We start from the raw sequence: 21,329 nt of genomic DNA, 5'->3' as shown, positions 1-21,329 counted from the left end.
ATACAGCACCACAACAAAGCTCAGTACATAAATACAGCTGCAGAACCAAGCTCAGTACATAAATACAGCCCCAGAACCAAGCTCAGTACATACATATTTTTACCAGAACCAAGCTCAGTACATATATACCACACCAACACAAATACAGCTCAATTTAGTGCAGTTTCTACACCTATAAACAAAGATAAAGTTCTCATTATACCACACACTATGCTCTTAAATATAATAGCACTATACACTGCACCTCTAATTATAATAGCAACATACACTGTGTCCCACACACACACACACACCGTGCCCCCTGTAGATAGTGCCTGCCATAGAGCCCCCTGTAGATAGTGCCCCCCATATAGTTCACCCCTGTATATAGTGTCCCACATACAGCTCCCCCTATAATGCTCCACAGATAGCCCACCCCTGTATATAGCCCCCCTGTAGATATAGCCCAACCCTGTATATAGTGCTCCACATATAGCCCACCCCTGTATATAGTGCTCCACAGATAGCCCATCCCTGTATATAGCCCCCTGTAGATATAGCCCACCCCTGTATATAGTGCTCCACATATAGCCCACCCCTGTATATAGTGCTCCACATATAGCCTATAGCCCCTGTAGATAAAGCCCCCATAGATAAAGCCCGCCCCGTAGATAAAGCCACCCCCATAGATAATTCCACCCCACATAGTTAATGCCACACACTTTTTTATTAGGATAAAAAAAAACTATACAAACTCACCTTAATCCCATTCTCGCGCCATCCGGCAACAATTTAGACCTGCTCTCTTCTGCGCAGGTCTCCTGGGGTTGAACGAGGCAAGCAGCGCGGTGACGTGACTTTCCCTGTCAATCAGCGCCTTTCAACAACGCAAGCGGCGCAAAGTATCGCGCCGCTTCACTCATAGAAAGGCACTGAATGGCCGGGCACGGAAAGTACCCGGTCATTCATTGCTTCTAATTGTACCTGTGTCCTATAGACGCAGGTACAATTATAGTGCAGGAGGGGGTGGCGGCGGCTGGTTTCAGTGGCGTCCACCTCTAAGTTGTGCCCTGGGCACATGCCCCGTCTGCCTACCCTAGCTATGCCCCAATACCTAGAGGCAGTTGTGGTAAATAAATATCACAGAGAGCTTCCTTATTGAGTCCTTTAGGAGCAATTTTTGCTGCGGCATAGAAAATGCGGTCAGCGAACAAATGAGCATTTGCGCGTTGGTCTGCTGACCACTGGGCCCTTTCGTATGGCCCGATGATCAAAACTAGCATTTATTTCCACTGATCATCAGCTCGTGTAAAAGGGCCTCCACTCCTTGCGTTCCAAGAGCCATAACTTTTTTATATTTCCATCAATGGAGCAGTGTGAGGGCTTATTATTTGTGGGAGGAGTTGTATTTTCTAATGGCACTATTTAAAGTACCATATAATGTACTGGGAAACGGAAAAAAAATTATTTGCGGGCTGAAATTGGAAAAAACTGCGATTCCTACATTGTTTTCTTTTTTGGTTTCCGTTTTTACAGCTTTCACCGTGCGGTAAAAACTACAACTTCACTTTATTCTGCGGCTCAATATGATTATGGTGATACCAAATTTATATAGTCTTTTTTATATTTTACTACTTTTTTAAATAAAAAACCTTTTTGTTAAAAAAAATTGATTTGTTTCACCACATTCTGGGAGCCATAACTTTTTTTATTTTTCCGTAGATTGAGATTTTTTGCTGTAGTTTTTATTGGTACCATTCTTTGGTACATACAACTTTTTGATCACTCTTTATTTAAAAAATTTTGCGAGCTAAGGTGACCAAGAAACAGAAATGTGTTTTACATTTTTGGGGTTTTTACTGCATTCACTGGTATATTGTAATAGTTCAGACTTTTACGGATGCAGCGATACCAATGTTGTTTATTTTTTTTATTTTTCAAAATACTTTAGAGGAAAAATAGGAAAAGGGGGGTTTTTGAACTTGTAATATTTTTTTTTCACTACTAATAACTTTCTTAAACTTTTTTTTTTACACCATTTACTAGCCCCTCTAGGGGACTTAAATGTATTGCAGAATATCATCATTTTCACAGGCTTCTGTTAAGTCGTGCCAGAGACATGGCTTAATAGAGGCAGATAAAATGCAGCCCTGGGGGCCTTCATTAGACCCCGGGGCTGCCATGACAACTACGATGAGCTGTTCGGAAGGGGGCGCCCCCCCCATTCTATAACGCCTAAAATGCTGTGGTCGCGATTGACCACAGCATTTGAGGGGTTAAACTGCCAAGAACAGCGTGATCGCTGTTCCCGGCTGTTAGTCTGGGCTGACACCCACAGGGTATGGAGGGTGCTCAGCCCGTGAGCGCCCTCCATACATCCCTATGACACTTATCACATGCATGTACATGATAATGCCTCAAAGGGTTAAAGGTGTTTTCTAGCTACTAAAAATTGATGGCCTATCCTCAGAATAGGCCATCAATAGCTGACGGGTTGGGGTCGGACTTTCAGGACCCCCGCCGATAAGCTGTTTTGAAGGGGCCGCAGAGCTTGTACAAGCGCTGCTTCCCCTTCATTTCTTCTTTCTTACTGTGAATAGTCGACACACATTTAGCGGCGATTCACAGGTATTGCAGCCTTTTCTTCCATTGAAGTCAATGGGAGAAAAGGCTGCAATACCTGTGAATCGCTGCTAAATGCATCTCGACGACTCACAGTGAACAGAAGAAAGGAAGGGGAAGCAGCGCTCGTACAAGCTCTGCGGCCCCTTCAAAACAGCTTATCGGCGGGGGTCCTGAAAGTCCGACCCCAACCCGTCAGCTATTGATGGCCTATTCTGAGGATAGGCCATCAATTTTTAGTGACTGGAAAATCCCTTTAAGGTATTCCAGATAACTAGCAGACATTATCCATGCTTTTGTTCAATGTCGTCTCTTGTTATTAACCTATACTGAGCTGTAAATTCATGTCCTTGGAGCACCCATTGATGAAAGGCAAAATAGTCTCTTCCCTGGTTATTGTCTTGGCTTTGCAATTTTTCTTTATTCCTGCTTTTTTTCTTCAGTTGAATTGTCCCCTGGTGCCATGACTCATAAATAGTTTGAGTGTGTTTGCTGATCCTGTAAATGTGCTCTTCTTTTTGTCTTTAGTTACACGTTAGCTTGACTAGAGCTTGTTGCTTGTATCCTTTTATCTGGAGATTGTACTCTGTTAGTTGACAAAATTTAAGAGCCTCCACCTGAAGATCGCATGTTATCTTGCCCGAACTGTTAGGCCTCATGCACAACACAAAAGCAAAGACTCCACGTGGCAACATATTCTCCCCACACAACAATGCTTATAGTGGAAAATACAGTTGTATTATAACATGCGATGGAACATGTGTGGATTTATTTTTTCTCACAGAATTCTAATGAATCCATAAGAAGATACCTCTGTGTACAGAGATTTCTATGGACGTTGTGTTACTGATGTTTACAACAAGGAACTATAATATGGCTGTTTGCATGAGCGCAGTCAGCTTTCCTCGCCTGTCTGTTTAAGTAAATTCTTAAGAATTCTTTAGATTCTAGAGAATCTTTTCTTAGAATTGTGTTGTGCCATTCTTCTGTAATTCCTCCCTCAAATTCAAGAATTAATTGCAACTGAATGTTACGAGTTGGGGGTGTTTTCCTGCACAGTCCAATCAGTGCTCAGACTGTAGGATTATGCCCGTTTGACAAGGGGAATGGTAACACCCAGTTTCAATAAATTTAGACATTTTTAGGAGTAATAACAGAGGAACAGCACAACGCAGATTTCTGAGTAAAGATGTTCCAGAATTGTTATTCTGTGGGGAAAGAAATATTTACTAAAACAGACATTTCATGAGAGCTAACAGGTCCTCTTTAATGTGTTGGCTCTGACAGATTGCAGGTGTGCTGAATAGGCAATGATGCCATACTGTACACATAACTAATGCCACCATACAGTACACGTAAATAATGCTGTCATACTGCACAAACAAATAATGCTGCTATAAATTGCACAAATAACATGCGCATATAATGAGAGCCAGAGTAACCTCACTGACAGCACCGTCACAATACCCCCATTAATAGTACCAGAATAGTCATTAGAGGGCCCCCATAAACTGTCAGCTGAGTGCTACCTATACAAAATAGTGCCAGCATGATAGGACTGTATAATCTGTGGTGGTTTTGGGCAGTAGGATATAAGGGAAGTGAAAAGCAGTCACAACAAAAATCTGGAATATATCTGGATTGTAGGAATATTAATTAGATTAATTAAAATTAAAATATATTAAATAATGTGTATTGTACAAAGCAGATTATGAAATAATTACACTTTTTTTAATAATAGGAGGTATGGAAATGTTGGCTAGAACTATTATCATACCTTGATGCAGAAAACAAATGGATTGATGAAACTGAAGTAAGGCTAAAAACCACTGAGCAACCTAAAGGGTCACCAGAAGAGATTTCACAGGCGTTAAAGGTTTGTATTGAGTAGATACTATATTGATTAAAATGTAAATGCAATTATGTCTCCTAATTAAATTCATTAAGATGTATAATTAGGTAATAGCAACAACCAAGTCAATTATTTTTTGAGTGCTGATATTGGTATTCTGCTTGAAATCTCCTGTTAAAGACAAATAATTAATTCCTCTGATGTTACTTGGGAAGGTAAAACACGTCTGTTTTGATCACTTTGTATCGTTCTCAAAGCAAAGCTTTGTCACTTGGCTCCAGAAATACCTCTACCTTACAAAAAAAATAAAAAATAATAATAGTCAGATTTTTTCTTTTGCAGATTGAAAATAAAAAGCAGGGAGGGACTATATTTTTGGGACTCAAAATTTTGCTGACAAAATTGCCTGCAATCTACGATTTAGCATTACTATTAAAATTTAAATTAAAATAATTGCCCCTATGGATTGGGTGGATGAAATACCCACCAAGGTTTCCGGATTGAACATAGTCACCAAGGGGTATAACATGAACCTAGTCACCAAGTGGCCCAGTGTGCACCGAGACACCAAGGGGAAACATATGACCCTAGTCACTTGGTGGTACAATATAAACCCAGTCACCAAGTAGTACACTATGAACCTAGCCACAAAGGGACACAGTTTGAAGCCAGTCACTGACTGTTACAGCTTAATCCCGGTCTTTGGTGACCTCAGTATTGAAGGCTACTCCTTGATAACTTCAGTATGGTGACAGGCTGATCATGTTATGTTCAGCTTCTGGTACTGATTTCTTCTACCAAAGAGTGACTGGTTTTGGACAGAGAATAGAACTGCTACTAAGTGACAGTAGCTACATTGTCAATGAACAGGTAGGAGCATTCATGAATGTTCAGCTGTAAGAACAATGTAACCAAAGCATGTGGTGGTGGTAGTTGTTCTTTATTGATCTATTTTATCTTAATCTACAGTAAATCCTGGACCTGATTCTAATGACCATAAATAGATTGTTGCCGTTTATTTAAGATATATTAAAACTTTCAAGTTGTTTTTTTTAAAAGATAAAATATACATATTTTTTTAAAAGATAAAATATTGTTGCCCTGCATTAATATTCTACATTATATATTTATTTTTGTGATCTTTTTTATTTTTTTGCAATTTTATTAAAATTTGTGCTAGGAACCTGATGGCAATACTTGTTTTCTTGTACATTTTATTCACCTGTAAATTTTTGTCCAGTCCATAGAAAAAATCATGAAACATCCAGAAGACAATCGGAATCAAATTAAAGAACTTGCTCAGACATTGACCGATGGAGGTGTGATGGATGAACTGATAAATGAAAAACTAGAGACGTTCAATACACGTTGGGAAGAAATACAACAGGAGGTAATCTATGAATGTTATTCAATGCAACAACTAGCTACTATTACTTAAATTATGGGTGAGATCTATAAAGGCAGACAAATGTCTCAAAATGTTTCATTTTTATTTGTATTTTATAGGGAAAATAACCATTATCTATGAATGTGCAGTTACTTTTCATGATACACAAGTGATATTAATATATGTTTAAATGTGTATTAATTGTATCAAAACCAATTGATATGTATCATACTGCTATTGATATGATTATACTACTATTGCTCACATTTGTACATTTAGAAAAAAAAGAGATACAGGTATATCTACTTCTTATGGCAAAAATAAATATATATATATATATATACAAAAAGCAAAGTAAAAGCAGCACCGTTCCTCCAGTGTAGGGTGCACAAGTACCTGTTCAGACACACGACCAGCGTCCCAAATACACAGCAAAATCCAATATACAGGTCAGCACTCCAAGTTCAGTGAAAAAATGGATCTTTTTAATCACCACATGCAACGTTTCAGCCCTGTTCAATGGGGCTATTGCTTGAGAAAGGCCCCATTGAGCAGGGCTGAAACGTTGCATGTGGTGATTAAAAAGATCAATTTTTTCACTGAACTTGGAGTGCTGACCTGTATATATATATATATATATATATATATATATATATATATATATATACATTGGATTGCCTGTTGCTATTTGTTTTATAATGGGTTCAGTGCTGCAAAAAATACACAACATTAGTTTTGCTTCACATACTGTATTTAAATAAAGAGGGACACAAAATATTAAAGAGCAATCTCAGAAAGATAACCTGTCCATATGCCCCTTAAATGGCACCTTGAGATGCTACAGTTCCCCTGTAGCAGCAACTGCATGGGAAATATCTGGGCAGAAGCAGCTTCCCCAGACAACAACAACATATTGCCGTGGGTTGGAAAAGCCAGTTGGCCACCCACTGTGCAGGGTACTACAACACTGTTCCATTCAAATTAATGGGGCTGCGCTACGGTACCCTGTACAGCCAGGTGGCCGGGAGTGCCGGTGAGCAGGGAAAAACAGTGAAGTGAAGCGGAAGCAGTGCTAAATCAGTGCTGCACCCCTTTCATTCTCAGGATCAGTGGGGTCCCAGAGGTCATACCCCCACAATCATAAAGTGATAGCATATCCTAGTGATATGCTATAACTTTACTAGATGGAAGGTAACAAGTTCCTTGTTGAATGGCATTTGTAGGGAAAACTACTACTCCTAGCAGGTCCTGAAGTTCTACAGCTGTCAGGACATGTTGAGATTTATAGTCTCTAATCAAGAGAAAGGGGAAGACAGTAATTTTCAAATATATTTGCTTTAATTACCTAGAAGTGGAATAGGGGAGTGGAGTGGACAAACATTGTTTTCAGACTCCCCAAGCTCTAATATAAAGGGCTAGGCTAGTGGATATGTGCTGGCAACTACTCAAAGCATGAAAAACAGTGTAGATAGTGCCACACTCAGTGCCCCCTATAGATAATGACTCCTGTAGATATTGCCACACACTGCACTGCACTGCACTGAATAGCAATTGGTGATCCATACATTAGATAGAAAGGATAGCCATGAACGTGTGGCATCCCAAAGAGTGTTTTGCATAGATGCCTTCCTCAGGGGGTAGTAGATATATGTCCTGACTCATTTTAGAGCGGGATGCAAGATCACCTGGTATCCCAAAGCATGCGCTCCTTGAATGGCCAATCAAAAGTGACAAATGGAAAACAGCATTATTGATAATATGTATCATTCCCCTCCTTCCAGTTCAATGTAAATGACATTCATATATAACCTAGAAAAGAAGGATGCTATAAAGACACATGATGTATGAAAAATAGAAAAATACTTTATTAGCATACATAATATAGGACAATAAACAATGTATAAAAGCGAAAGAATCCGTAGACCAACAGTTAAGAAAGGACCCAGGACTGGGTGTCTATCAAATACTCATAAATGGCAGATATGTATCTGTGATTTAACTTCCAGAAAAATACATATATAATGAGAGACCATATATGAAAATAGGAAATGTATTATATAAGTTTGTGGGAAAAAAATAGAGCCCACAATGTGATGACAAATTTGTCAAATGGCCGTATATATATAGCACTCAATAAAATACCGGCAGACCATTTGTGCAAGGTATTATAAACCACATAAGCACGAAGGGAAGGTAAACAGACCTTGCATATAGTTGAAAATAAGTATACACAGCAATATTTTATACATATACAGTCACTATACGTGTAGAGGAATAAAGACTGGAAGAGAAGTCAATAAATATGCAATAAGAATGGCGTATTTACATGGGATTAACCATACCCATAATGAGATGCCAGGAGAGACACACACAGCCAGCGTCCACCCCATATTTGATAGACACCCAGTCCTGTGTCCTTTCTTAAATGTTGGGCTACGGATTCTTTTGCTTTTATACATTGTTTATTGTCCTATATTATGTATGCTAATAAAGTATTTTTCTATTTTTCATACATCATGTGTCTTTATAGCATTCTTCTTTTCTAGGTTATATATATTCCATTGCGATGCTTTTGGGTGAACACCCTTGGATCAGCCCGTGCTACTTGGTTCAATACACTTTTTATTTTGTATAATTAGTGGGCTATATTGATTCATGCTGCTCTTTTCGGTTTGGTAAATGACATTCAACAGTGCCTCTATAATACAAATGAAATATCTTGTTGGGATAAAACATCATCCCTGGGGGCCGGCCTGCTAGCAGGCCTCCTTACTGCTCAGCAGTTTTCCGCAGCGGACAATCCAGGTGAAAAACTGCACCACAATTTGCGGCCACCAGGGCGGATACCAAATGATTCACGGCCCAGTATTGGTCCGCAGCCCGATGGTTGGGGATAACTGCCTAGAGGGTCTACAGGAATTTTGTGGACCCTGGGAAGGAGATAAAGTGTTAGAGTTTTGTGGTACCTGACAGAAATGTAATCTTACACCTTTTTCAGGATAATTTCCTGTTCATATGCTTTTTTTTCAATATTTCATGTACTTCTAAAGAAAAAGAGTACAATGGGTTACAAGATAACTTACTATATGTTTATTTATCCCTTAATTGACGAAAGGCCTCCTTTTTGTATTGGCCGGCCAAATCAGGAGAGACCACAATGTTTTTTCCCTTTGTCAATAGCCTTATATACCACGTCATCATATTATTGTAATGTTTGTCAAAGCTTGTCAATGGACCATTTATGGATTGTCATGTTTGCCAGTGTATACTATAAGTATATACATATATATATATATATATATATATATATATATATATATATATATATATATATATATATTTGTTTATTCAGCAGATATATCGTATGTGCAGAGATTTCTTTTTTTTTTTTTTCTTTAACATTCTTTATTTTTGAATATTTTCACAACACCAAAGCAAAATCAGCCAAAAATTAACAGCATTACAGAAAGTATATGCATTCCTCTACCAGAGCCGGTAGGAGGTAACAAAAGACAACACGAAGTGAAAACAACAAATAATACCATCCATATTATACATATGATGATGACATACATTGCAACAGCTTCCTCTGTCCAGCAGAGGAAGAAGTAATAAGGCAGTTACTACACCTGGATTTCAGGAATATATCACACTACATCTCAATCAACACTGAAAAGCCAGCCAGGACAGTGGGCATCACGACAGATGGCATCCGAGCCGTGATATGCGGTAAGGCACTACTCCTTAACCCTACATCGGATAGAGGATAAAGAAAACAGGCATCCACAGAGGACTCGCCTTCCCACTATCAGGGCGGATCAGGCCCAGTCCCCCTTTGAATTGTCCCATGAGGCCTACGCGTATAGTAAGTAGGCATCCGACTCACAGAACTCGTGCCATTCCTACCAGACCAATCTCCCTTTGACAGTGGATGTTCATGCTGGGCTTGTGTTGCTTCCTCCATTCTCTGCAGATGTAAAATCTCCTGGAACCATTCAGTAATAGTGGGAGCACTGCTGGTCTTCCATAGCCGTGGAATAACCATGCGTGCTGCGATCAGCAGAAAGCTAATCAATGTTCTCATGTATTTTTTGATCGCTCCAGGGAGCATGGAGAGAAGCAACACCTCTGGTGTATTGGGCAGCACTTGACCCGTGATTTTCTGTATCAGGTCCACCACTGTAGCCCAAAATGGATTGATTAACGGGTATCCCCACCAAATGTGTAACATCGTACCCCCATCTCCGCTACACCTCCAACAAGTGTCAGGTACTTCCGGGTAAAAGGAATGAAGCAGTGCAGGAACCCTATACCAACGTGACAGGATCTTATAGTTAGTTTCCTGGGCCTTGCAAGAGATGGAGAATCTATTGCATAAGGCAAAAGCTTTCTCCCAGTCTGCCGCTGTCGGAGGCGAACTAAGCTCTCTCTATCACCCCTTTACAAAAGAAGGAGGGATCTCGTTATTTAGATCCTGCAGACACTTATATATAAGGGAGATAGCCCTCTCCGGGGGAGAAGAAACCACACATAGCTGCTCCATCGGTGTTAGATCCCTGTGCAAGGACAGCCTCGTCTTGTTAGTATTATAGAAATGTTGCAGCCTTAAGAAATCCCAGCATCCAACCGCTGATCTCTCTAGCTCCGGGACAAGCACCTCAAAGGCCTTCAGGTCCTGACTCGTCAGAACATGACGAAAGGTCAGTGGTGAAGGTCTCAACGTAAAAGTCAAGAAGGTGGGCTGCCTCCCCGGTGGGAAGTCTTCGTTATGTGATACTGCCACCAATGGCCCGTCAGGAGGAATTCCTACAGCCAGAGCTCGGTACCGTTTATATATGAGTACCACTTGTCCCGCAACCAAAGGGAGCATAGCATTGTCTTGCCCCTTAAAGTACTGTACCCGAAGCCATGGAAGGACTGTGAGAGGAACCGGCGCCAATAGATTCTCCAATTTCACCCACAGCTTGGAGTCCGCGTGATGGAACCAATCCAAGATACGCGCGCTCACCGCCGCAAAGTAGTAGGCCAGACAGGCAGGCAGGCCCAGCCCTCCTCTCCGCTTATTCTTTAAAAGGGTAGCTTTTGCTATTCTCGGAGGTCTGCCCCGCCAAACAAACCTAGCCAGCGCTTTGTTTAATTGAAGAAAGAACCCCCTAGGCAAGACACACGGGACCGTCTGAAAGATATACATCAGCCGTGGTAGGATATTCATCTTGATCACATTTATCCTACCCAACCACGAGAAATCCTTGGCTTCCCATTTGTCCAGATCGGCTCTAAGAGTCTGAAGAATAGGTAGAAAATTAAGAGAGTAGGAGTCCGCCAGGGACACAGGTATCCGCACCCCCAAATACTTCAATGAGCCCACCTTCCATGAAAAAGAATAGTTACTGCGCACCTGTTGAGCATCCGCCCCTGATAAGGATACATTCATAGCTTCGCTCTTAGACATATTCATCTTGTAGTTACTAAAATAGCTGTATATTCGAATGGCTTTCACCAAAGGCGGCAATGTTAGGTGTGGGCTAGTAATATAAAACAGTAAATAGTCCGAAATGCCGACAACTTGAAGTGCGTTTCACCCATCTTAATCCCCTTTATGTCGGCATTGTTTCGTACAGCTACTAAAAGATGTTCCATCACCACTGCAAACAGCAGCGGGGACAGGGGGCATCCCTGTGTAGTCCCATTACCGATTCGAAATGGGGTCGATAGGGAACCATTAATCCTGAGGATGATTGTACAGGGACATGATACGCGTCAGCATTAGTCGACCTACTCCCATCTGACCCAAAGCTGCCTCCAGAAACTCCCAATCCACCCGGTCAAAAGCCTTCTCCGCATCCAGCGACAAGAGCATACAGGGAATGCCACGTTTCGTTACGTGATGAATCAAAGAGAAGGTCTTTAGCGTGTTATCTCTAGCTTCGCGTCTGGGTACAAACCCCACTTGATCCGGGGATCCCAGAATTCCAGCCAGTCTATTCGCTATTAACTTAGCATACAACTTAGCATCTGTGTTGATGAGAGATATGGGCCTGTAGTTCGCACAATGTTGCGGATCCCTCCCCTCCTTTGGGATGACCGTGATATGTGCCTGTAAAAACGAATCCGGGAATCTCACCTGTTCCGAAATGGAATTAAACGACTCTTGCAGAGACGGTACTAAGTCCTCCGCTAGCGATTTATAAAATACTGCCGTATACCCATCAGGCCCCGGACTCTTCCCCGCCGGTAACGCTTTGATAGCCTGCAATAACTCCTCTCCGGAAAACGGTAAATCCAGGCCCAGAGCCTCTTCCGGAGACAACCTAGGCAGCGCAGTATCCCTAATATACTCGGATAATGAGAACGGTGATTCGGAGAGGGCATCACCCAGATTAGGAGAGGGCAGATTGTAAAGCGTGGAATAATATTCACAGAAGGCTGATGCTATATCTTCTGTCTTAAACGCAAGCTCACCCGCTACTGTTCGTATCGATGGTATAAAGGAAGACGCCCCCCGCCCCCGCATCGCCCGTGCCAACGCCTTCCCCGCCTTATTGCCCCATTCATAATAATTTCAGGAATATACCTGACGGAGTCGCGCACTGTTCCTGTCCATCAGCAGTTGAGCCTCGTGACGGGTCTTAGTCAGTTCTCGGAGAGTGCGTTCCTGCAGCGACTGTTTATGTTTGGATTCTAGGGACTGCACCCTCACTAGAAGCGCCTGAAGCTTCAGCAGAGATTCATTTAGGCGCTAAGTGAAACCTCTATGACTCTGCGGTGCAAAGCGCAGAACACAAGACACTGGAGCGTGGTCAGAGAGAAGCATACTACCAATAGAAGTCTTTTCCAGGAAAGATAATAGACTATGGCGGACCATAACGTAATCTATCCTGCTGTAGGAGTTATGTGCAAATGAGTAGAAGGTGAAGTCCCTGTCATCAGGATGAGTCAACCGCCACGCATCACAAAGCTGCGTATCTCTAAGCCTCTTCCTCAACTTGTTCAACTTGTTATATTCTAGGGACGTCCTTCCAGAGGACGTATCGAGCAAAGGATTAATGGCCAGATTAAAGTCCCCACATAGGATAGGTGCTCCCGCCGCAAAAGAGCTCAACTCTTCCCACATCTTCAGAAAAAAAGAAACTTGATTAGAATTAGGGGCATAGAAATTGGCTACCGTGACCTTGCGGACCCTCACTTCACATTTCATAAAAATGAATCTTGCCTCAGAATCCATATAGGTATCTATTACCCTACCCTGAAAGGATTTATGCAGGAAAATAGAAACCCCCCTAGTCTTGCCGTTCGGGTTACTGCAGTGGTATCCCACCGGGTAGTATTTATTCAGATTGATCGGAACCTGATCCACCCTGAAGTGAGTCTCCTGAATACACAGCACCTGAATCCTCTGTTTATGTGAAGCATACAAGATCTGAGACCTCTTTTCTGGAACATTAAATCCCTTCACATTCAGGGATGAAATGGTAAATTCAGCCATTATCTCTAACTCAAAAGGAGCAAAGCTACATCTATTCACAAAATACTCGTGTTCACCAACCGCTGCCGCCATACCCACCATCCTGTCCAGGAAATTGAATACATTACAGGTATTCCAAGCAAACATTGCATTACCATAGCATAGCATCAATCGCATAACATGGATACAAAAGAAAAAGAAAAAACAGACATAAGACAGGTAAAACATCCTGTTGCTACAAAGTACTATATTGTGCCTCTAAGCACCTATATCACTGGTTAGAACCAGCCCAGTCTCAGCGATATTCCTATGTGGGGGTCACAGAGGACTACCGTCAAGCAGTACACTACTGGTTATAAAAAGTGAAGAGAACGGATTAAGCTCCACAGCCTTTAATATCAACGTCTGCTAAACCATTTACTCGAAGGGACAGACCTATCATATGTGGGTATAAACAAACTACAGGGTCTGTAAATGCTTCATGTAGACCCACCCCGGGACCTTTCTAACCTCCCCAGAACCAAATCTAAGCAGTTTGCCCAAACTAGATCTCTACATCAACCCAACAGGAGATATTAACTGATTTTATCACAGACTCACAAATTTGATGAGCTCGAGTATCTCTGCATGGGTGGCCATCTGAAATGCAAAGGGATTAAGAAAGAACCTATAAAACATCAATGCTCCCGAAATCTTGCAGGGGATGTTCTCTGTCGCCACCACGGCCTCTGTGGCAATGGTGAGCCCGATCTCTCCCTCCGTCCAGTCGCGGGCCTCCCAGTAGGGGGCGCTCCCGGCCCCGGCAGAGTGTCCATTTGGAAAGTCTCCCAGTCCGGTAATGAAAGGAAAGGCAATCCAAGGGCCTTCAGAAATCCCGGAAGTTCCGCGTGGGTGTACAGCGAGACAGTCCTGTCTTCCACACGTACATGTAGGGCAAATGGAAATCCCCAGCGATACGTTATTCCTCGCTGTTGCAGCACGGAAAGCAAAGGGCGCAGAAGCCCACGTTGTCGAAGGGTGCATCTCGCTAAATCAGGAAACAGGAGCAGTTTAGCCCCGTCAAAATCGATCTCGGCCTTTAATCTCGCCTTCTGCATGATCTGCTCTTTCAGGCCATAATAGTGAATACGGCAAATGACATCCCTCGGTCTAGCAGCATTAGTACTCTTTGGACGCAGTGCCCTGTGCGCTCTATCTATTTCCATATAGGTGTCCACGGGCCGGTGAAGTAAGGTGTTAAAAATGCCTGTCAGCGTTGGTATTAAGTCAGCCGTTTTAGTCGCCTCTGGCAAGCCTCGCAGACGGATATTATTCCTCCTATTCCTGTTTTCCAAGTCGTCCAGTTGCCCTTGCATTTGTCGCTGCTGTGAGCCAGAGGCTCTCTGCGCCTCAGTAAGCTGTTGTATAGACGTAGACACAGAGTCTTTCCAGAATTCCAGTGCACTTACTTTAGCCCTTAGGGTAGATACCTCCGACTGGACCACGTGCAGGTCTCGGTGCCACGCCACTTTTAAATCGGATGCCATCTCCTCCATATCCCTTTTAGAAGGTGAAAGCTCCAGCAAAGCCTGCAATTCCGGATGACCTCTGAGCGTCTGGGCTGCTCTGTCCGGTGGCGGCAGTTCTCCCATCATACTCCCCTCACTGGAGGAAAAAGGAGAGGACCTCTCTCCCACAGTTCCCCTGAGTCGCTGTCGTCTGCAGGTTACAGGGGGTATCACCCCTCCTTCTGAGGAGCTCTCTTCTCCGTCCTCAGCCCCGAGATCTTCCTGAGCCAGGGCATAGCTCCGTTCCGGTATCTCCCCCGGCGTGTCCCGCAGGACCACCTCTCCCCTGTCTCGACCCGTGACCTGTGCCGCACTGCCTCTCTCCTCCCCAGCAACCTCTGCCTCTGCCCCTGCATGCTTCCGGTCCCGGCCGCCATCTTGGCTTCGCCACGAGGTGCCAGCGGTAGCCGGTCCATGACCTCCCCTACTGGCGCTGTTCCTGCCCGGCCATTCCTCCTCACGCTCCTCTGTCTCCTGTGGCAGCTCCCTTCTCTGTCTCACTGCCGGCTCCACTGAGCCACATCTGGGGGAGCTCTCTGCATCATCCAGCACAGGCACAGGCAGCGTCTCACCTCGGTCTTGGCTCCTCCTCGTCGTTCCAGCCGACTAGGGTAAGTGGCCTCCTCTCCTCTCCCGGTCATCTCCCACAGTCAGGGATTCGGATGCTCGTGCCGCTTCCCTCTCCACCTCCGTATCAAGCAGCTCCTCCAGGTTAGCAGCAAGTCGGGCGGGACTGCACTCCATGCGCCCTGCCGGCGGCTCCCTCAACGGCGGCGTCGCGGCTCCCTCCGAGCTTGACTCTCCGGCTGCCAGTGGCATAAAAAAGTTCGAAATCGGGGTGTCTGCACTCCCGTGGGTCTGGGTCCCCGTGGGATCTTTTTTGCTCGGGTCTTACCCATTTAAATATGCAGTCTGTCCCTTTTTTTGCTCAGGCTTGTGGAGAGCTCCCTCAAGCACGTCTGCTCTCCAGCTCGTCCAGCCACGCCCCCCCAGAGATTTATTTTTTTATTTTGTGACACTATGGTGGTAATATGTATGTGTGCATTTTAATATCACAACTTGCAAAATTGTTCAGTAACGGTATTATAGCAAATTCAATGAATTCTCTTTAAATCCTTTTTGTTATTGTTTTCATGGCATCTGCCAGCTTCAGCCCCAGTATCTTCATTCTGTATCTTTGCACCAGTTAGTGGTTTTACTAGCTTACTCCGGCTTGAAGTGACCGTGACCCTATTCTCAGTACATAAAATCTCCTGAACTACATAATGAGATCAGGAAGAAGTGGGATAGGCCTCAGAACAGAAGATTACAGCATTCAGAAGAGGTTTCCTTTCAACAATTTTAGCAGTGCCTTACAGTCAGGCTGCAATAAGGTTTCGATGCCCACATTATAAATTAATTTATCTCTAATTAATTACCACTATTAGAATATATTTTAAGGCTGACTGAATGAGTCATCGAAGTTCATCTTATAAAAAGGTGTTTTCTTATGTTATATGTGTTTTCCTGCAAATAAAGTTAATAAATAAGAAAATAACATATTTTCCTTTCTTCGTTACAGGCTGTAAGGAGACAAAAGGTTCTTGAACAAAGTATTCAGTCTGCCCAGGAGATTGACAAAGCCATTCGCTTAATTCAGGAGTCTCTTGGCACCACTGACAGACAGCTGGCCGCGTATATTTCAGAGAGAACTGATGCAGCCCAGGTTCCGCAGGAAGCACAGGTATGCTTCTATTAATCTCCTACTGCAAATGTGTGACAAAACACTGTATGAAAGGAAGACATGTTTACTTTAGTTTCTAGATATCACTTGGGATGCACAGTTATACTCAGGAGGTAAAGAAGCTCATCTTGTATTCTGCATGCACAATTGACAAGGGTCATGTCAAGAACAGATCTAAAAATTCAATATTCACTGCTCCAAAAATACTGACCAAGAAGTGTCTATTCCTTTTAACTCCGACTTGTAAACAATTTGCTTTGCTACAGTGACTATTGTTCACATACTGTAAAGCTGATTACTGTGAATGGCCGTGTGAATCATCCCTTGGTTACTTAATAAGATTTGACGGTGTGTCAGCTGTGTGTGTGAGATGACCTTGCATCGTTTGTGAAATTACAGTGTGATATACAAAGCAACATGCAAACTGTTGTGTGGGTAGAGCTGTTATTTGGCATTACAAGTTTTACAAAAAGTATGAAAAATTTTGCAGAATAACTTTAAGGAAAGAATATCTCTGTAACCATCGTCTTGAATGAGAGGCTTTGACATTAAGTTGAATGTATAAATAGTTTTTTGTTTTTTTTTACAATGATCTCCCCATTCTTTGCACAAATACCAGGGTGGTGAAGATATATTACAAGCATGCTAAATTTTACATATTGTGTCAATGTTGGGATAAATTTAGAGGACTAGCAAAAGTATTGCATAAATTTTAAAAGGAACTTTTAGTTATTCGAGCATTATTACCCATGCATGACTCATGATGATTTGTTTCAAACTCTGCCAAGCCAGATAATTAATTAATAGTAACTTTAACAATACTTTACAAAAATGATAATACACACTTAATATTAAAGAGGTACTTTCACTAGATTTCACAATAAAAACAGCATACATTATTAAATGAATCTCTTTGACCTGATGAAATTAATGTATTTGCTTTTAAAATTTATACCAGAATGGCTCTATAATCCTTTCTCAACGTTTTCCTGCCTGATGTTAAAATTATCATTTAATGAAGCCAAGTATATGCCTGAAGTACTCTCATTCTCCTTCCACCTAAACATGACAAGCTGAAATCGATTTCCCTATACCCCTGGCACCATTCTGAAATCTCACATATGCTCAGTACTAGCTGCAGTTTCCCTGGCTCTGCAGTAAGAGAGCCTGTCTTCCAGCAGCAGTTTCAGTGTGAAATGACAACTTTTTATTCTATCTGCTGCTTTCTTTCACTGCAGCACCAGGGAGACTACAGCATGAACTGAGTATGTGTGAGATTTCAGCATTGTGCAGGGGAGGCGGTACTAATAGGAGCTTGTCAGATGTAGGTGGGCGGAGATTGAGATTATGTCATGCATATACTTGGTCTCATACTTATACTTGGACCCATAAATTCTCATTTTAATATCAGGCAGGAAAACTTTTAGAAAAGATTATACAGCCATTCTGACATGGCTTTTTCAAGTACATCAGTCTCATCAGGTCTAAGAGATCTGTTTAATAAGGTATGTAGTTTTTATTGTGTAATTTGGTGACAGATCCCCTGGATTCTTGGTCAGATAAACTAAGGAAAAAAGCCATAATATACCATACAATTAAAATATCTTTCATTATGCTCTGCTGCTATTCTCTGTAAAAAATATTGCCATTTAGTAATGTCTAGTCGGGTATGTATTTTAACATTGTGCTCTACAGATGTGAAAAGGTTTAACACTTAACAGGCTATATGTTAGCATGGGCAAAAAGTCCAAAATTCTACCTAGTTATGTGATTTTTAGACACTGAATAGTAGTATATTTAGGTAGACTAAAGCACTGTGTTTGGCATAGTTATATGTTGGGGGCACTGTGGGGGGAATTCATCAGCCTTTCTACGCCAGCTTTCTGGCGTAAAAAAAAGTCAGAAAAGGGCCTTTTTACACTGCCCTCGTCACTTTTGTGAAAAGGGGGCATGGCTTCACGAAAGGGGGAGGGCTTAAGCAGACCGACAAATTTATTATAGTTTATACCAGGGATCTGACATAAATTATAGCATAAATCTGTGTCCGATTCTATGGGACCTTCTATGGGACCTTCTCCTCTTTTCCCCTCCGGGTACCCTCAGGCTCCCTTAGCATGCTGCGGCTCATACAACAAACTGACGCTGGGCAGCCTCATGACGTTGTATGTGACACAGCACTCAGGAGATTGAGTGCTGTGTCGCATCTAAGGCCCTGATGCCACTTGGCGTCAGGACCTTGTATGCGACAAGGCATGCTGAGGGAGCCTAAGTGGACCTGGTGGGGAAAAGTTAAGAGAAGTGATGAGGTGAGTATACTATTTTATGTCCGGAAGGGGGAATGGATGGTGCACAACTAGCCGAAAGATGCGTCACATTTAATAAGAGGCTTTCACTTATTCACTAATAATTGTGTTTACTCTAATTGTTTATTAAGTTTGGCGCATAAAACGCCAGTCTTAATAAATCTTCCCCTTCATGTTGCTGTTTTTCGGCACTGTTTGCTAGTACCACTTAGGCACATTATGAGACCATTATTTACACAGCATTATGGAAGTATTACTCTACATTTCTATCCTTTGAGAAAAGGGATGGAGCCCCACACACTTTTTGTTGCCTATGTGGAACTTGACTGACCATAACCATAGCTAGTTTTGTATATTTGTAAGAGCAGATAGAGATAATTGTAGTTTATGATATACTATTTTTATTTTTCAAATTTCACGAAATGTTGTGCAAAAAATTTAAATAAAATAAAAGAAACTAGTAATGCATTTTACAATATTTTGGTGATAGAGAGATATTGGAGATATGTGAAAATAATATTAATCTATGACCATTTCTAATTATGCTATAAGATTGTAAAGTAAGTCACAAACATAATAGACATATAACACATATAACTGTTGCTTAACCTTTACTGCCTGGGGACCTACTGACCCTGAATATGAAGGGGCAAGGGCACTGTTTTCTGCCGTGCCCCCCGCTGTGCAGGGAACCGCAGGTCAGCTCCATTGAAGTGAATAAGGAGCGCCAAAAAAATATAAAAATAATAAAGTGCTACCCACAAATATCGGTATAGAAAAATACTCGAAATGCAAAATAATTTATATTTGTCAGAATGTGGAGAGGCAAAGAAATAAAAAAATCTGCAGCACCTTTAAGGCCAAAATGGCTGCAATCTAAGGGAATTAAACGTGCAAAACATAACAAATGAAGAAGCTTTAAAAAAAATGATATAGCCAAAAGCCAGCGGGATAATTACCTGCTTAGAAATAAATAAGAAATATATTACACAATTGTATCAGTATAAACTATAGTAGAACTTTCAAAACGGAACATTGCAAATTTAGTGGGATTCTTGCTCCATCATGTGGTGAAAACGCTGTACTGCTTTTATTGACCAGTATAAAGTAAGTAACTGCAGAGTCCATTAGTAACAGAATGCAACACTCTAATAGAAATACACATAGAGTAAATAAATAGATAGATACATAGATTTTGTTTGTTATGTATAAATTTTTTAGCGATATATTCAGTATTTGATTTCAACATCAGTTTGTGCTTTGGAAAAAAAAAACACTGTATAAATGAGGACAAAAAGTTCCAGCTATAATTAGCCATTTTGGTAGAAATGGAAAGCTGTCTTTGATCGCAAAAATACACTCTCTTGCATACAAGCATGCACAAACACTTTCCTCCTCTCCCCTCCTCTTTTCCTGTAATGTCTGTTGCTTCCATAACCAGATCTGTATGCCTTCGGTAGGAAAAATAGAAATGACCACAAATCACTTACATCCTTAGGCTCTGTTAAGACGTGTCGGAGTTGCCATATTTACTTGAGGATGCGCTGCAGAAATCCGAGGCTGACACTTGGACTTCTGCCACCAATATGCAGTTTTACATGCCACAGATTCGCACAAGGATTAGCACCATTCAGTGGGGCAAATCTACATGGGACTAATCCACTGGCTTTTCCATGCGAAATCCACGAGTATAAGTTGGTTTTCATTCTCCGTGATGCAGACATAAATCTTTTTTAGCAATAGATTTTCTCTATATGGAGCTCAAATGTGTTATTCTCTTTTTCTTCTTTTAGAAAATACAGTCTGAACTATTAAGCCATGAAATTAGTTTGGATGAAATGAAGAAGAGAAATCAGGGAAAAGAAATGTCTAAGAAGATTATTTTACAGATTGATATTGCACAGGTAACATCATTATTGTCCATTTTATTTAACCCCTTAATGACTGCTAATACTGCTAAAATAGCCTCTGAATTTCAGGCGTGTTTGAAGCTGAAAATAAAGCTTCTTTTAATTTGGAGCTTCATTTCAGGCTTCATTTGAGGCGTTTTTTTAAGGCATTTTTCGTAGTGTCCAATGGAAAATCAGCTCCAAAAAACACCTCAAGAAGTGACATGCTACTTCTTTTTACGCTTTAAAACAGAGACATAAAAAGACGCCCCGTATGAACTAAATGCTGTTTTTCCAATTGATTTCAATGGGCAGATGTTTGTAGACGTTCAGCTTCCGTTTTTCAAGTGTTTTTTGAGGCGTAAAACGCCCCGTAATACGCCTGAAAACACTACGTGTGAACATACCCTCAGAGTACTTACTTATGCCACAGTGCAGCCTTTTCACAGTACTCTGTCATAAACCCGACACGGATGTCTTGTGCCGGCTAGAGCGTGTGCCAGGCTGTCTAATGAAAATGTCTAATGTTTATTCCCGTTTAGATCAAAAAAGTTTAGAATAA

The 21,329-nt window shown here is 41.7% G+C and overlaps 1 protein-coding gene across 7 annotated transcripts in view; it reads left to right on the top strand.

Moving 5' to 3' along the window:
* The window catches only part of DMD (dystrophin), a 2,416,993-nt gene that overhangs the window by 1,051,186 nt on the left and 1,344,478 nt on the right, over positions 1 to 21,329 (top strand). For all 7 annotated transcript variants that reach the window (XM_075852742.1, XM_075852740.1, XM_075852736.1 and 4 more), the window contains 4 exons: positions 4,343 to 4,477; positions 5,694 to 5,843; positions 16,414 to 16,575; positions 20,672 to 20,782. In XM_075852742.1, the coding sequence (XP_075708857.1) occupies positions 4,343 to 4,477; positions 5,694 to 5,843; positions 16,414 to 16,575; positions 20,672 to 20,782 (558 nt within the window). The remainder of the gene's footprint in view (positions 1 to 4,342; positions 4,478 to 5,693; positions 5,844 to 16,413; positions 16,576 to 20,671; positions 20,783 to 21,329) is intronic.

This window comes from Rhinoderma darwinii, chromosome 2 (genome assembly GCF_050947455.1).
Source record: "Rhinoderma darwinii isolate aRhiDar2 chromosome 2, aRhiDar2.hap1, whole genome shotgun sequence".
In the NCBI taxonomy this organism is placed as follows: domain Eukaryota; kingdom Metazoa; phylum Chordata; class Amphibia; order Anura; family Rhinodermatidae; genus Rhinoderma; species Rhinoderma darwinii.
The sequence above is the reverse complement of the archived record's forward strand: the minus strand, read 5'-3'. Positions and strand labels throughout refer to the sequence as shown.